The sequence below is a fragment of the Molothrus ater genome, chromosome 5 (genome assembly GCF_012460135.2).
Source record: "Molothrus ater isolate BHLD 08-10-18 breed brown headed cowbird chromosome 5, BPBGC_Mater_1.1, whole genome shotgun sequence".
Lineage (NCBI taxonomy): Eukaryota > Metazoa > Chordata > Aves > Passeriformes > Icteridae > Molothrus > Molothrus ater.
This window is the reverse complement of record NC_050482.2, coordinates 51,022,026-51,039,796: the sequence shown is the minus strand read 5'-3', so window position 1 is coordinate 51,039,796 and position 17,771 is coordinate 51,022,026. Positions and strand designations below refer to the sequence as shown.

General features: G+C 47.2%; 1 protein-coding gene across 1 annotated transcript; it reads right to left on the bottom strand.

The window, feature by feature from the left end:
- Positions 1-1,895: 1,895 nt before the first annotated feature.
- On the bottom strand, positions 1,896-16,491 carry IL2RB (interleukin 2 receptor subunit beta). Its single transcript, XM_036401635.2, is given in 10 exon segments — positions 1,896-6,365; positions 6,368-6,413; positions 7,753-7,837; positions 9,662-9,758; positions 11,557-11,734; positions 12,164-12,312; positions 12,848-12,959; positions 14,117-14,231; positions 15,679-15,805; positions 16,132-16,491. Coding segments are annotated over 10 exon segments (1,779 nt in total). The 5' UTR covers positions 16,214-16,491; the 3' UTR covers positions 1,896-5,577.
- Between the last annotated feature and the right edge of the window lie 1,280 nt (positions 16,492-17,771).

Here is a 17,771-nt window from a genome sequence, read left to right as displayed (position 1 = left end):
TGGTCCCATTGGTGTGCGCTCCCAGCACAGGGATGGAGCAGATGCTGGCTGGCAGGGGTAGATGGCTGGAAGGAGGGAAGACAGCAGCAGAGACCAGGTCTGGTTACCACAGTGTTCATCAGATGAAAGCAAAGCACAGTGCCTCTTAATGCCGGCCTCGGAGACTCCCTCTTGTCTCTTGCACTTCTCGCTGACACTGGGCTCCCTACACTCAGCTGCACAGCCACTCATACCTCCCTGCAGCATCTGCTTTTCTTCCAGCCCCAGGTCCTCCTCAGCTACTTTTCCCACATGACCTTCTGCTTACAGTCCTGCAGGTCTGTATGTGCCCTTTGTTTGTCACAGAAAGCAGAGACACTGCAGCTAGAGCAGAGCAAGCAGAGTTACTCTATCAATAAATGGGTGGCTCCTGACCCAGGGCTGAGCTCTAGCCAGTGACATCGACCTGGGGTTGAGCTTATTTGGGCCAGGGCTTGCTTGGGCTCGTTTTGGCAGCTGTGCAGGGATAGATATTTTTCAGCTCTGTCACTGGACCAGGTTTAGTCTGGGACTGCATGAAGACCAAAGGCCATTGCTGTAGTTGCCTCATGGTGGATTCTAGTAGATAAACACTCAATGTAGGTAGAAAGCTGTAGTGTTTGACTGGGAATGCTTTCAGAATCAAGAGATTTGAGACGTTGTTTCACTTTTAAAAGTTACTTTGAACCAGAATTTCCACAGATAATGAAGGACAAGCAGCATCTTTAGGCACAAATGTATACATATATAGCTTTTCTGAGTTTACACTATGAGGGGCTTGCCGCAGTGGGTCAGAACCCATCTGAGGATATTTCTCAATGCCAAAAACCTTACTTTTTTGAATTAAATTTTCCTGGAAAGAAGAATCTAAATTTTCTGGTGTTTTCAGCAGAACAAAAAATGTAGAATCTCAATCTGATCTATCTAAGCAAGCATACCACATCTATCACCACAGGCTTTTGAATCAACCAAGGACCCAAACCCTTGATCAGATCTGACTTCAGAGGAATTTTTTTACTGCAAGTACCCCTTGCTTTCTGTTTCTTCACAGAAAAAAAAAAAAAAGAGATGTGGGAGGAGGCTGAGAGTGGTATCTATTTATGAACAAGGTATCTTGGAAAGGAGATGAGGGATGTGACAGCTATCTTTGCTGTCTCTGGGCTTAAGATAAAGAGAGGACTCGTGCCTGTGGCTGTTAGCTTGATATTTTCCACACCAATATTTTCCACCCAGTGCTGTTGTTCATCTTTGGTTTGCCTCTGGTACTGGCAAACACGGCTGTGGTGTGTTTCTGTGGCTTTGCGAACCACACGCCACGCTCTCATGGGCTCGGAGAGGAGAACACAGCGTGTGACTGCTCCCCGTGTGACATTTCCAAAGGGCTCTTGGGAACCCAAAAGGTCCCCAAATCACTGAGGGTGTAATGACTCTGGCACTCACAGCCCGCGTTACTCACACACAGAACCACATGATCTCGTCTTCCTGGAAGAAAGGTCCGGTTATCGCCAGATCTGACGCTGAGCACTTCCTGCCGCGGTGTGTCACACATCACACCCAGCATGGTTGTGAAAGCTGCGCTAACAGCTTGCCAGCTCCAAAGCTGTCAACATTTTCACAAAAAGCGAGGGGTGGGTGTGGGTGTGTGTGTGTGTGTGTGTGTGTGTGTGTGTGAAAATACTGAGCCAGCAGGACAGTCCTCAGGAGCTTGCCACAGGATCACCTCTAACTCTGCTCTCTTTTTTAGGTGTCTGAGTCCCTTGGGGCAGGGAGTAGGAAGGAGAGCTAAAGGTATATTAGTCCAAGCAAAACTTTACCTAGTTCCCTGTTTAGAAAAGTTGTTAATCATTTCCCCTCACTCAAAGGACAGAAAAACACTGTAGATTACTTAATATTTTATTTACAAAGAAGCTAATCTGGTTTTTTGTACTCATCTTAGCAGCAAGATGTACTCAGTAAGAGTACAGATATACAGTTTGGTCCTGCAGAGAGAAAATTAGAAAGGAGAAAGTCCAGCTAGAACTCGATCTAGCTACTGTTATCAAAAATAACAAATACATTAATAACAAAAAGAGGGTCAAGGAGAAGCTCCATCTTTATTTGACTTGGCAGGGGAATATTGTCATTAAGGAAGAGGTTGAGCTACTTAATGCCTTCTTTACCTCAGTCTCTAACAGAAAGACCAGATGTCCCCAGGGTACCCACCCCCCTGAGCTAGAAGACAAAGACAGGGAGCAGAATAAACCCCCTATAATCCAGGAGGAAGTAGTTAGTGGCAAGCTGTGCCACTTAGACACCCCCAAATTTTTTGGGCTGGATGGCGTCCACCCAAGGGCACTGAGAAAACTGGCAGAAGGGCTCACTAAGCCACTTTCCATCATTTATCAGCAGTCCTGGCTGGCCAGAGAGGTTCCAGGTGACTAGAGGTTAGCCAGTGTGACACCCATCTACAAAAAGGGCTGGAAGGAGGATCTGAGAACTACAGGCCCATCAACCTGACCTCAGTGCCACAGAAGATCATGGCACAGGTCACCTTGAGTGCCATCACATGGCAGGTGCAGAACAACAAAAGGATCAAGCCCAGCCAGCATGGGTTTGGGAAAGGCTTGTTCAGCTTGACCAGCCTTTTCTTCTATGACAGGGTGAACTTCACTCAGTGGAAGAAGGAAAGGCTGTGGATGGTCTCTACCTAATCTTTAGTAAAACCTTTTACACTATCTTACCACAGCATTGTCCTGGAGAAACTGGCAGCCCATGGCATGATGTGTGTACTCTTTGCTAGGTAAAACACTGGCTGGATGGCCCAACCCAAAGAGTTGTGGTGATTGGAGTTAAATCCAATTGGCAGCCAGTCACCAGTGGTGTTCCACAAGGCTTAGTATAGGGGCCAGATGTGTTTAATATCTGTTGAAAATCTAGATGATCAAGGGCTCCCCTTTAGTCAGTTTGCAGATGACACCAAGCTGGGCAGAAGTGTTGGTCTGCTGCAGGGTAGGAAGGCTGTGCAGAGGGGTCTGGATGGGCTGGAGTGATGAGCCAAAGCCAATGGTATGAGGTTCAACAAGGTGCCAGGTCCTGTTAGCAACAGCGTCACAACAGCACCATGCACTGCTGCAGACTGGGGGAAGAGTGGCTGAAAATCTGCCCAGTGGGAAAGGACCTGGGGGTGCTGGTTGAACATGAGCCAGGTGTGCCCAGGGGACCAAGAAGGCTGATGACATCCTGGCTTGTACCAGGAATAGTGTGGCCAGCAGGGCCAGGAAAGGGATCATCCCCCTGTACAGAGGCCACACCTCAAATCCTGTATTCAGTTTTGGGATGCTCAATACAGGAAGGACATTGAGGTGCTGGAGCATGTCCAGAGAAGGGCAATAGAGATGGTGAAGGGTCTGGAGCACAAGCTGAGGGATTGCTGGGGTTGTTTAGCCTGGAGAAAAGAAGGCTCAAGGGTAACCTTATTGCTCTCTACAACTCTCTGAGAGGAAGTTGTGGCAAGGTAGAGGTCAGTCTCTTCTTCCAGATAACAAGTGATAGATCAAGAGGAAAATACTTCAAATTGCACCAGGGAAGTTCAAGTTGGATATCAGGAAAAATTTCTTCACTGAAAGAGTGGTTAAACATTGGAATAGGCTCTCCAGGAAAGTGTTTGGAAAACAAGTAGATGTGGCCCTTTGCAAGACAGTTTAGTGGGCATGGTAGTATTCAGTCAAAATTTGGACTAGATAATCTTGAAGGTTTTTTTCCAATCTTCAGGAAAATAGGAGGAAAATAGAAAAGCTTAAGAAAGTCTACATGGGGACAGTGCAGCTTGGATCCTTGGCCCATGTAAGATAGCAAAGTGCCCATCAGAGGCAAGGGAGTCAGTGTCTCTGGGAGGATTTTCAAAGTCCATCTGGGAAGATTCTCAAGGTACAGGAAACAGCTGAGAAAGCCTTGTACTTCCCTATCTGGGAAATGTGTCTCCTGTTTTCTCCTGGACACAATGGAGCAGTCTGTGTCTTGAGGCAGATGGTGAAGGAACTGATGAGAGGAGAGGAATAGTTCCCAAAGACCTCCCAATAGCAAGTAGGCTCAACTCCTCTGAACAGCCCTTTTCAGCTGAAATCCAAGCCAGTGGGTGACCCTGCACTTGGGACTCATAATGACATTCAGGATGCATACTTCAGTGCCAGGTAACAGTGTAGGAGCAGGAATCTCAATGCTTGGCCAGAGAGAGATAGGAAAGAATTAGCTCTAGCTGACACTCACAGCTGTGACAGAAGCATTAACAAGTTCAATATCCTTGAACTTTTTGGTATAAATTCTCTTAGAAGAGTTTTGAAGAGATAAGAACTCTTAGCACATGGCTGGTATTTTCCCACTGCTGAAAAGTCCAAAAATATGGCAAGAAAATGCACAGATGGTACAAATGATGAATGCAGGGATCTTCCTTTGCCTTACCACTTTTCTTCTGTGGCTTTTTCTAAGCCAGATCAGGGCATGTAGAGGAAGAAGAAAAATGAAGTCTGTGCTATCCCCATTCTTTGCAAATGGATTGAGGTTTTCTTTTCAGTAAAGGTGCTGATTTGTGGGTTAGTTTTCTGGGCTCATTCACCACATCTTTGCTGCTAATTAGGCAATGGTTTCCCTTCAGCAGTGGAAGGAATGGGCAGCACTGCTGTGATGTTTTCCACTTATACAGGATGTGGGATGAACTATTCTGCAATCAGCTTATCATAGTCAAATAACTGTAGTTTGCCAGCAGGGCAGAAAGGCTTTCGATTTCATGAAAAATATTGTAGCAAGGATGGGAAACTGTGTGAGTTCTTTTTACTGCCACCATCAGAGGTGGAGGAAAGAAAGAGAGGGAGGGGATTTCCCCAGTGTTTTTAACTCAATAATGGGGATTTCTTTTTTACACTGCACTGCTTAGACAGCTGATGCTGTTGTGGCTCTGAGCCGGTCTTAGAGACTCCAGGGTCTGGACTCTAAAGTGTAAAGCTGGACCAAGTAGCTTAGAATGTAATCTCTGATTAAAACTTTAAGTGAGAACATCATTGAAAAAAAAATCACACCCTTGGTCAGTCAGTAGGAGATGTCTTCATCCATTTCATCATCAACTCCAGCACTGTTGGGCAGTGCTATTGGCCCTTGTCTAAAATCTAACATCAACATCTTCAGGCATTTCTCTGTCCCATTAGAGGTTTTTAGGCCACTATGAGGCAAACTGATGATATGCCAGCTCAGCCTCAAAGCTGAGTGCTATTTTACACCAAAATGCAGAGCATGGAAGTGCTGGCACAGTCTCCTACCAGGAGCTGGGAAGGGAAAAATGAATTAGTGAGGTTTGGAATGTCACTTGAGAAATGTGAGGAGTTTCTATGCCATCGGAGCCAGTAGTAACAGAACAGATTTGCTTGTGAAGGTAAGTCCTTGTTGGCTGGGTTTCTCCAGCCTCGTTAGCGAGCAGTCCCAATGGGATTGATGCTGAAGTTACATTCATGTCCTGAGGAGAGAAACTGTCCATCTAGTCTTCCCTGCTTAGGTGGCCTTTTCCACCTGTGGGTCTCCTCCAGGCAGATCCTAGACAGAGCAATGGCTGTACTGGCTTTGGAGGTCCCTCAGAGAAAGGTAGGCACCGGTGTTTGGGATCTGGCTGGAGAAGGCTGTTTTGCATGGCTCCTCATCCTGTCTTTGCATTAGAGGTGGAGGCTGTGGAGGCTGGGAGGAGGAAGAGGCAGCATTTGCTGCTGGTGGGCAGGGGTCAGCTGGAGGGCCCCCCTTCCCGCTGCCTTCGGTTATACTGACAGTGTCGCTGTCCTGCAGGTCCAGTGGGTCAAGAATGTCAGTGTCCAGCTGGCACACGGCCCCAGCCGGCTGTGAAGCTGCTTTGTCCATCACCTTCTCATCCTGCTCCAGAAGCGGTGTTGGTGAAGTGCCTTCCCTCGACTGGAGAGCCCCAGGAACAGCCATGGCCTGCTGGGCTTCACCTGCTGTCTCTTCCATGAAGTTGCTCTTTTGGGAGCCCTGGCTTGCCTCAATACAGTGAAAGAAGTTGTTGGGCAGCACATTCATGTCCTCTGCCAGTGTGCAGAGGTCTGGAGAGGGGAGAGCCTGGTAACAGTCACCATCCTTGCTGCTACTGCCCTCCTGGCTGAAAGGCTCATAGGTGAAGTAGACCTGACAGGGCTCGATCTCAAAGGAGTTGGAAACGTGGAAGAAGAAGTAGCCTTGGTTGGTGAAGCAGCTGGATCCAGAGTGCACACTGGTTTCTATGGGAGGATCAAGAGTCAGGGCTCCCTTGGAAAGTAGAAACCGGGATTCCTGGTCATTCTTCTGCATCACCTCGAGCATGGAGATCTCTGGATTGTGCTGTTCACGCAGTAGGAAGATGTGGAGAATGGGGAGGAGAGCCATTTCTGGTGGGGAAGAAACACAAGAGAGAGAGAGACAGTGACTATCAAAGTATAGCACTCAGAGAGGAACCAAAGGTTTCATCTACTGACTGGCCACAGCAATCAAGTGACCTCTTTTGTGTCCAAGCAAGGGTTACCAGAGACGATGGGGAGGGAAATTCCCATTCATGATGTCTCATCTGCAGGATTTTCAGAGTATGTCATTCTGTCACATTAAAATTAAGAGTGGATCTTGTCAGCCTATGTTTTGAGATTTCTGAAGCAGCGAATTTAAGATGGAGAATTAAAATGAAACAAAGGGAATAAAAAAGGTAGGAAAAACCCTAACAAGACCATAAGATGAAGTGAAACATGAAAAACAATATTGAGGTGTATCTCATGTAATCTATTCCTAGGTGCTGAACAGCTTCTGACATATCCACATGGCCGTATGCAGATTTCTTGTCTAAAGTGCTCTTCCAGACCCCTTCTGCCTAATTTTCATAGTCATCATGAGCAGCATCTTCCAGTGCATCATTATCCTTAAAAATAAACTGGTTTCAATAACATCCAAATCCATTGCCTTTATGGCTTGTAAAGCAAATTTTTCAAGTTCTTTCTGCGCTGATAAAGTGTCTTGAGTGCACAACCCCATCCCCCTACTCTGTACTCATTCTCTGTAGTTTAAGCTTTCTAAGTATTTTTATACCTTGGCTTTTCCAAAGCTTTGCTCTTTCTGAACCCTCTGCAGTTTGTTTCCATCCTTCTTAAAGCAAGATGCCCCTTGGGATCACCTCCCACTTCTTGCATCTGACGCTCCCTTTAATGCTGCACAGAGTGGTAATTGTCTCCTTGCAGCTGCCCATACTCACAGAGAGCCTAGGGGAGGGAATAGTGGAGTGGGAAAAGAAGGGAAGCTGACAAGAATGCAAGGAATAGCTAAGTGCTATCCAGTGTGATGGCAATTCACAACAGGAGCAGAGGAGAAGCTTACAGCAGGAAATCTGGGGAAGAGCTGGGCAGCCTAGGGCAAGTAGGGAGGCGCTGAACTGGAGGGAGGGGGATCTTGAGAGGCCAAGCCCCCTCCTGCAGGTCCCTTGCTGTCTCTCAGGCTGCTGATTATGGGAGCAGGATGCTGTGCTTTGTGTGGTTTGCCATTTCTTTGTTCTTGTAATTAGAGATGTCTTGGCTGCATGTCAGGTTTTAGAAGGTCAGAAAATAGAACTTGAGCAGAGAACCCAGCAGCTGGTGCTACTGGTGCATATATCGTGTGTGCATGGGTAGTCTATCTGTCCTGGGCATGTGCAGCTGGGTGCTCCTTTCCCGCATTTCTCCCCACTCTGGTTCCATCCCCAGCCCATACCTGAATGTCACCTCCGTGAACCGAAACAAGGGGGGGAAAAAACTTCTCAGGGTCTGGGATGTGAATCTTCAGGATTTTCTTAAACCTTGAGGAGAGACAATGAGAAGGACAAATGAAGCAGGGCCTGATCCCAATCACTGTCACTGTGGTGGGGGTGAAAGAGTGCCCTGCAATTCACAGGTACTGCCCTGGCATGGGGGAAGAGGTAAAGTCGAGCCTGGGGTCTGTCCTTCCTCTTGAATGGTCTGAGAGGCACTACTGAGCCACGAGATGTATAGAGGTGAGACAGATAAACCTGGCACTGGAAAATACATTTCCCCCAGCCTTTTCCCTGGGGAAAGACAACCCCTGGTTTTTCTGCTTTCTTCCCTGCCTTGCCTGGTCACCTTAGCCTCTCTACCTGCCCCCTTCAGCCCCTGTCCTGATGACAAGCTGAGCAGGCCTCCGTTGTTTCCAAGTTCCCGCTGCTGTGTGCTGTTTGTTCTCTGTTTTCTATCACCATAATGGCTCAGGATCATGTGGCCTGAGCAGGGCCATCACTGGGAAAGCTCTGCCACAGCTCTCTTTCCTCCTAGCAGCATGCTGCATGGCATAGCTGGGGCACACTGGCTGTGCAAGCCATCTGAGTGAGTATGCCTTGCATTGTCCAGAGGCCTCTCCTTCCTTGGAACCAGTGTGTTGTCATCCTGAGGCAGCCTGGAGTGATCTAAGCTGCTCCTCAGCTTCTCAGAGTGGTTGGATCATCTTGTCATCCCTTTGCTGAAGCTTTGCTGTAGGATGTTGTAAGGAAAAACCCTCCTGACCTCTGGAGGCAATCAGTGTACTCTCTGAAGTATCAGAGCTTGCTAGCTCTTGCATATAAACTACCTTACATCACTGCAGATGCTATTTTTATTCATGCATGTCTAATTCTTCCTTGCATCTTACCTCAGCATTATTCTGCACTCAATTCCCCTGGGTTGATTATACTTTGTGGAGAAAGGAGGCCTCTTTAACTCCCTCTGTGCTGTACATCTAGCACTTCCTCAACTTTGTGTAGTGACTCAGGGTAAAATAGTGACCAGTGACTTTCTCAGTATCAATAGTCCTTCAGCATGGTTCTCTGTCTTTCCTTACAGAGAAACCATCCAGCCTCTGCAACCTCATCCCTGAGAATGTTTGTCCCTGCTCCCTGCCATGAATATCAGCATGAATATCAGCTTCTTTACCCCTGACCTGAGATGAGAAAACCTGTGACTGTTTCTAATCTTGTGCCAAGCTGAGAGGTCACTGTTCCTATTATTGAGTTGAGTAACCTTGTGAGACACTTTCAGTCCTTAATAAAAGCAGTGTCTGGGTAGAAACAGCGGCAAAGAGGTCTTGAAGCATCATATAGGTTTTATCAGTGTGTGAGGACTGCACAGACCAGGTAGAACAAGAATTGTGCTCCTCACTCAGGAGTTTTGCCTGCAGGCCCAATGTCATCTCATCCTGCCCCGAGCTCTTGCTGGAATGTTTAAATGAGAAGGAAGTGGTAACCAGGCTTGCTTGGTCCTCACTACAGGGAGAGTTCCCAACCCGGTGACCTGCTTTTGAAGAGGCAATTTTGATGCATCCGTGCCAGGAAACACCACTCTAACCCCTGGGCAACAGATGTGCTGAGGCAGCTGTTTTAAATTTAGCCAGGGCATGGTACCAGGTCACAGGAGAATGGCACAATACAACAGTGCTGGTGAAACCACATCATCTTGGGTGGTGTTGTTTTTCCACAGGCAAATATCAGTCTCAGGAGGTTGGGCTATATACCATAAATTAGTTGCCTTAAAGCCATCTCTATCCTGAGCAACACCAGGTGAAAAATAATCTGAGTTTTGAGAATACCCACAAGATACAGGAGAGGAACAGAGACATAAACTTAATTCTCAATTACCATTTCAGGGTCCGTAAGTTAATGAGGAAGGCGGTCCCAATGATCACAAAGATGAAAGTGCTCACTATCAGAACTGGCAGGACTGGCTGGGATGTTCCTGCAAGATGAGAAAGAATGAGGAAACGGCTGTTAAAATCTAACCAGGATTCTGTAGGTAGAAGCTGCAGCCCTTTCATGGCTGTTCAAGATGATCAAAGTGGGCCTTTGTTATAATTTATATAATATTATAATATCTAGAATTTTAATATATAGGTCCATAAATGTGAGTTCTGATGTGTTGTGTAGGATGCCTTTGAGCTGATATGGGTTTCAGAGTCTAAGCATTGCTTAACAGATAATTTCTGCTGAACAAACAAAGCTTGAACTCCCTGGTCATAACAGCACCACAGGTAGGAGTGGCCACAGATGAGGTTGCACAGTCTGCTAGTTGAGGTGTCCACCAACCTGTTTCATTGCCAAGGAAAGCAGGGACTCCTAAAATCAGCGAAAGTGGGGTTGGAGGCTTGAAACAGCATTACTGGTCAGTGGGGGAGAGGGAGTCATGGGGTTCACAGGTCTCTGAGAGGGCAAGAGGATAAGGATAGAGAAGGTTAGGGATCAAGGGACTGGCTTCTTTCTTTGGAGAGGTGTAGGGAAGCGTTAGGATGCTAGGAAGGTTACAACTTTACACCATATTTTAGTACTTGGATTGTAGGGTTAGAACAAAGAGACTGGGCTCCCACATTGCCAGGGCTGCCAGCACTCCTCAGGCTTGTTTGGCATTGTCTCAAACATTCCTTAATCTGTCTCTTTCACACATATCTCCCCAGTGCACCTTTGCTTGGTCTTGCTATTCTGTGCCTGTTTCCTCTGCCTGCCCCTCATCTCCTGCCACCCCTCAAGTCCCTTGGCCTGGTCATGCAGAGAATCTCTGGAGCAGTTGGGAGAGAACAGAGAAAAATAAAAGACGGAGGGAACATTTTTAGCACATTCTTTCTTTCCCTGTCCTTGAGATGCTACTCAGATCACTTTGTCTCCTCTGCCTCTGGTACCCTGGTTATCTTTGGGTCTTGGTTGCTATGACAACTGGTTGCGGCTGTATCCTATTCACTGACATCACACACTGTCAAAATTTGATCGCCACAGCAACACAGTGCCCTTTCTAAACATAGCTCCTCTGTTTATACCAAGATCAGGAACAACAGGGAGGGGTTGAGCAGAGGCAGGATGGGGGCAACGTGAGAAGGAATAACCTCTACCTGCTTATTTTTTGGAAAAAAGAATGACAGAGGCTACAGCCACCGACTCACTGAAGGGCTCTATCTTCCAAGGCTGGAAGTTCACACAGTGACCGATGCAGACCTCAGCAGACCTCAGACCCTTTTTTGAAAGGGTCTTATCATGCTTGTAAGTCAGTAAGTCTCTCCCAGTTTCCATGAGACTTTGCTTCCCAAGCTCAGGTGTTCCTCAGCTCAGGAGCTGAGAGCTGTTTCACTGCATTTCACTGATCAATACCTCCACTGACCTGGGCCATTTTAGGAAGCTGGGAGAATGTTCCCAGGTAACATTAGCATCTGGGAAAATGCCAATCGTGGCCACTGCTTCTGCTGGTTAGACATCTGGCCTTACTGCTCTGGGGAAGCAGTCCCTGATTTATACCTTGTGCATTTTGCCTAGGTTCTGGAAGTCAGAGGGGCTTTGCCAGGTGGGGTCAGGAGGTCTTTGCCCTTAAGCTGTGATGCTGAGATGATCTCACCTAACTGATCAGGAGGAACAGTTTTCAACCTTTCTATTACTCTTTGGTCAACATAGCTCTCCCTACACATCTTCCTTCAGCTTCTCACCCTGTTTTGGTCATTCTACCTTGTTTGCCCTGAGTTCCCATTTTCCCCTTGAGGTCAGACTACCTGACTTACCCTTATGGTCAGCATGTGTCCTCCACAGGACCGGCTTGCTCCAGTCACTCCACATGCCTTTGTAGGTGCTCCTGGCACTTGGCCTTGCACGAACAGATGCTTCATACTTAGAGTTGGGTGAGAGTCTCTCAAAATTTGCCCACATCTGGTCCTGTTCAATGGGCAAGTTTGCAGCCTCCTGGGAGTAGGGCAAATTTAGAACATCGTCAACGCCCTGGTTTACAACTCACGTACCCATCTTCTCCAAAACCCTCAGAGGAGACTTGTCTCAAGTCCTTACACCTCATGCACGCCTTGTTCACCCTGAAGGAAAATTCTTCTTTGCTTTGCTTTTCCCATACCTTTCAGGTCTGTCCTGGAACTGTCTGAATTTTTTTGTGACAACACTAAGTAAAATAGGATCCCCATCTGCCTCTTTGTTATCACCAGACATTGGCAGCAGGTGACACAGATAAAAGGGCAGGGGCTGCCATCCTCCCTCCAGCTTCACCAAAACTGCTTACATCCTGAGAGAAGGCCCAGGAGCAGGTCTTGGGATACGTAAACAAGACCAGGATTCTCCAGGACTCACATGGTAACACATCCCAGCTTCCCCCTCTGTACTCACCTCCCAGGACTGACTCACGTGTCGGAACCGCACTTGGTACTCCCGCTTCCCATCCAAATAGTGAGAGGAAATATTCAGGCTCCATGTTAGGTTGGAGGTGTTTTCAGTTATGTTAACCAGCTGAAGGTCTCCTGGAGGCCTCAGCTTTACTGGAAAGAGAGAAGAAGCAGGGCTGACATCCCCATACTCTGTCCATAACAGGACTGCACACCAAGCCCCTCAGCAGCAGGACATCTCCTTGAGATGGGTAAAATCACACAGCCAGCAAAACAATGTCCCTAGCAGATGTTTTTCTTCTGGATTAGTGACTTGAATTGTTTTAGCAAAGACTGAAACATGCCAAAGCTGTCTTAAAGAAGGGTGGGAGCACATAGCTAGAGGGGGCAGAGGAAGAGCAGCAAGACTTTCCATCCTTCCTGCAGCACACATTTTTCATGAGGGCAGCTGAACTATCATTACGTGTTTGAAGCCAGATATGGGACAGGACAGGATGTGGCTGGCATGGCACTGTGTGACAGAGGAGTCGGTGGCAGGAATCAACATTGTGCTCATTGTAGCAGGGGATAAACAATAGACAAAGGCCTAAAATCAGCTGTGGGTGTTGCATAGGAGTGGATGAGGAAGGAAAATTAGCTATCCTCTCATGGGGAAGCTTCAGAGACCAGAAGGCAGATGAGTACTCACTATTTGCAAATGGATTGAAGTTTTTTATTTGCTCAGGTATTTTGGTTTTATTCTCTCCAGTGTGGCAATGGACAGACAAGTTAAGACGGTCTGAAATGGTGAAGCACTGATTCTGCAGGGAAAATTAACCATTAGTGACAGTGAAACTTTGTGAATAAGCATTCAAATTTCTAAGCATTGCCCAGGCATAAAATTATTAGGCGTACTTGACAATAAATATGGAAGCTACATGTGGCAGAAAGGCATAAATCTCAGTGGTGAGTGAGGAACCAAAAATTTACATTTCATGTGGTTGGATTTGTTTTTGTTTATTGGCAAGAAGGGCACAGTATATTGTGATACGCTAGTTTCTTGGGATTCCTGTGTGTGCTGACTAAGCAGGAGAAAAAGTTACTCTCTATGGATGATATTTATTGAGAAATTTTATTTTTACCAAAACATTTTATGTTCCTTGGTAAAACTGAAACCACATTAATATTAAACTTGACACTTGAAATGCAGTGATACTGAAGGGCCACATACATCATACAGTACTGAATAAGCAACAGAGAAATTAGCTTGATTACAAAGAAAAGATTTTGGAGCTATATCCCAACCCTGCAATTTGTCTTTGCACATAATATGCAAATGTATGAAAGCTTGTCTGTCATTAGAACTGGCTGTGACTTTACCAATAAAAATATTAGCTCAAATTTGGGTGGGTGTTTTCTGAAAACATGGGAACTGCAGTGACACTGGATGTGGCTGAAGGAAGTACATAATGGATCCAAAATAAGACTGATTTAAATAAAGAATAATAGTTGGAAGATTTGCATCACCATTAGCTCCAGTGATGTGTTGCTGTTGCATCTTGCATAACACATCTAACCACACTTCACAGTAGCTAATGATCTGGAAAGTGGTATTGATAATTGCTAGGAAAAAGAGTTCAAGAGGTGACCTCAGAGCTGGTGGTGATGCCCGTCCCTCCTCAGAGGAAGGGATTAGGGCCAAACACAGGTGACTGAGACATAGGACACTGCTGATGATCTGTCTGTTCTGCAGCTCTTCTACTTGTGTCAGCACAGCTCACAATGAAGCCAATCCCTCCTCCAGGGGAACCCACGAGAGGCACAACACACACCAAGCCCCATCCCAGATGTGGACTCAGGGATTAGATTTGGCCTTTTTATACTACCCCTGGATGTTGCACTGTTTATACACCCAAAATACATATGTAAATCCTTTCCCCTTTGTCATTAGCCAGGACATCCCAGATGAATTACTCACATTAACGTTTTGGTTGAAGGTTTTGATGCATCTCCTCAGTCCTGTCATATGCTCTGCCTTGGGTAATTTGCAGTGCTTCTTAGGTTTTTCAGGTGAGGGATAGAACTCCAATGAGCTGGAAAGTTATAGCTTTGTAGTTAGTCAAATACAATGTAATACTAAAGGGCTTTCAAAGAATTTACCTTCTACTGTATTTGCTGAACAGGTTACAGGAAAGATTTAATCCTACTTTCTCTCCCCATTGTAGCACTCAGACAAATTTTATGTGCTGGCACATGGAAGTCAATGCATCCCAGTTATTTCAAGGCAAAGATAACAGCAGATTTCCAGTTTCAAAGATTTCACAAAATCCTCTTCCTATCGTCTCTGCTTCCTGTTGATATCAGAGGGCATACAGAGCCCAAACTCACCTACAGCAACCTGGCCCTGAAAGACAGATGCCTGTTTCAGTCCCTCTAGGATTTACAGGTCTCCTTCCAGACACTGACAGTCCTGTAGGATCTCAGATACTGAGTGACATGCACCTTCTGAGCCCGGTCACATCTCAGTCAGCCAGAACAGTACATCTCAAGTGGCAGCACTACACCGAAACCTCTCTTCTACCCTGACAAGAGAGCCCCAGCTGAGCTCTGGCATGGGGTGTGGCAGGGTGGAGAACATCTCTGGGGCTGCAGCTGGGGCAGTGTCTGACTGAGGTGCCTCTTCCAGCTCTGAGGTCAATCAGGCCTGGGATTCACTGGCAGTGGGGATGGTTCCACATCCAGCCCCAATTCCAGCCACAATCTCTGATTCACACCCATGGAGCAACATCAGTGTTTTAGCTTTCTAGGGCCATGCACCAGCCCCAAGATATATTTGTCAATCTAACCAAACTGGAGGTGTCTCACTTGTCAGTGACAAGTAACCCACCCAGTGACAGAATCACACTGAGCCTGTCCTTGAGGCAGGCACCCAGGGCAGTCCTAGGCTTGGCTGGTAAGCCTCTTGGCTGCAGATGTCCTGTCTGGAGATGACAGAGACTCAGCCAGCACCCATTGCAGTACTGGCCAAACACCTCCCCTCTGCTGGGAGGCATGTGGGAGAGGAAAACAGCATGAACTGGAAGAGATGAAAGAGCCAGGGGAGAGAAAGAAGGACAATATTTTTCTTCATTCATTTTTACTCAAAGTGCAACTGAATCTCAGTTCATCCTGGCAATTGCCAAATGGCCTCTGTATAATTTCAATTCCACCCTTCTCCAGCCCCATCTCTATACATCCTCATTTTCCATTGAAAATGCCTTTCAGTCCCCAGGATGTCTGCCAAGGAAAAGGGATTTTTTGAAAAGTGAAGTTCAGATAGAGCCATGGAACTGGAAGATGGGTTGTGCTAGACAGTTTGGGACTGTCAGATGGCAAACACTGAGCAGTGGCTGCCAGCATCTCAGCCCACATGGAGAGACAGAGACAGAGTTCAAGACAAAACACCTCAGCTCAGTGACTCCACTACACCTGGCCTGGGAAGGGGAAGCCTACATTTTTGTAAAGTGGCCTTGCTTTCCCTCAGTCTCTCCAGTCACCCACCTGTCACAAAAGCCTTTCTCTGATAAAATCTCCAGCTGGCATGGTGCTTCAGCCAGGTCCCTGCCCGGGTCCCAGTCACAGAAGAGAGCTGCCCGTGAGTCATACCAGCAAGTGAGGCTGGAGGCACCTGCCAGCAGAGAAGAGACAGACAGCAATGTGGCTCAATTAGCAACGATGCTTGGCATTGATCATCATCCTGGACAATGCTGCCCCATCCCAAACTACTGAATGAACCCTCTGCTGGACACGTCCAAGTAAGAAAGGCAGTGCCACTCATTTCTATATCTTTGTAGGCTGATGTAATAATATCAGAGACCTGTAATATTGCAACCCTCTCTGGCTGCACGTTGCAACACAAATATTGCACAGCAGCATACATGGTGCACCCACTGCCCTGGCTGACTGCCCTCCCTGTTCACCCAGCTGGCACAGGTGAAAGGAATCACTTCTTACCTTGTGCTGAGTCTGATGCCCATGAGGGAGGCATGAGGCTGAACAGGCAGAGGTGAGACAGAAGCAGCAATGAGGGCTTCATCAGTACTGGTGACACACTGAAGGAGAGAAGACACCCCCACAACACAGCTCAGCAATGGAACTTAGGAGGATGTCGAGATGTCATCTCACAGGAGGCCTCCACTGTCCTAGGATGCAGTGCCAGTCTTCTAGGTTCAGAAACTCATATCGCTTCCACTCTGGAGTCTGCACCTTTCCCTCAGCACCTCGCTGTTCTCCTGCCTTGGGTGCTCTGCTCAGCAGTGAGGCTGTTCACAGGGCAGCACAGAGGCTGTTTGCAGAAATCTTGTCTTCTGCAAACGCGAGAGTGAGCGCGCAGCAGTCCGTGCGCGCTGTCTCAGGCTGCCTGCTGACTCAGGTAGAGAGTGCTGCCTCGGCTGTGCACAGCCGGCGCTTTGAAGAGCTTCTTTTTTTGGTAAACCCTAGGGCTGAAATAACTAGGTGCTTGCTGAGTAAGAGGGTCCCTGGATGCAACTGACAGAAGTTAGTGCAGAGCTCATGGCTTAGGAGGCACATTTTGAATAGCATGTTTGGGACAGGTGGGGGAATCAGGGAGAAGAAAGTGTTTACCACGTTTTAGAAAGTCAAGGCTTTACCATATAAAAAAATATTTTATAATAGTGTACAAACTATGCATCATCCCCTCCAAGTAGACCCTTGCTCTGCCTTGGAAGTGAATGATTTCAGATGAATCAGAAAATTTGGGCTTTGTAATTAGGAAACTCAGCAGCAGCCCTCATCCTGGCACCCAGGACCAGGCACCCAGGGACCCTCCTTGTCTTACAATGCCTGTACAGTTGTGTTCCATATTAGACAGACTGGCCTTACAGTCTTCTCATGCTAACCTCTGTCTCTCCCCGTCCACCCGGACACCTGGACCTTGAGATCAGCCTTTGCCCACAGGAGAGGAGAAGGAGCTGCCCTCACTTCTCACCAACCCTGGAGCTCAGGCAGAGCTGAGGAAAACAAGGTGGAAGTCCCACCGGACCTTGCTGGGACTGCCAGAGGGGTGTGAAGAGAGGGTTCATAAAGGGCCAGCATGAGTTTAATATCAATTCCCGTTGTGATAAAAGATTAGGTTCAGAGGAAGAAAAACATGATGACAACACATTAGAAGACAGGAGAGAAAAAGAGAGAAAGCAGCATGGTTGTGAGATGTGGGGTATGATTTGAGAGGATTGTGGAGAGACAGAGAGATAAATATGTTCTCAGCCCTTCCCAACGGCAGGGTGCAGTTTGTCAGATTGAAACTCCTTCTAAGATGCTTTCAGATCAGCCACCCCCATGTGGGAGAGAGCTGGCATTACCCTCTTTACCTTCCAGCTCCAGGCACTGAGCAGTCCAGACGAAGGGAGTCCCTGGGGTCGTGAGGCTGGACGGCAGCAGGTGCTGAATGTCAAACAGTGAGAGGAAGGGTGAAGGGAAGAAGGCAGAATGATGAAGGCAGATATCCTGGCTCAGTGCATGTCCACGGGAGAAGAGGTGCCTACAGCCTGGCAGTTCTGCTCCAAAGCTGTTTCTCTCATATGCGCATGGTGTCTGCCTTCTCCCTCTCACCTGTGCACAGGAAGCTGCTGCTT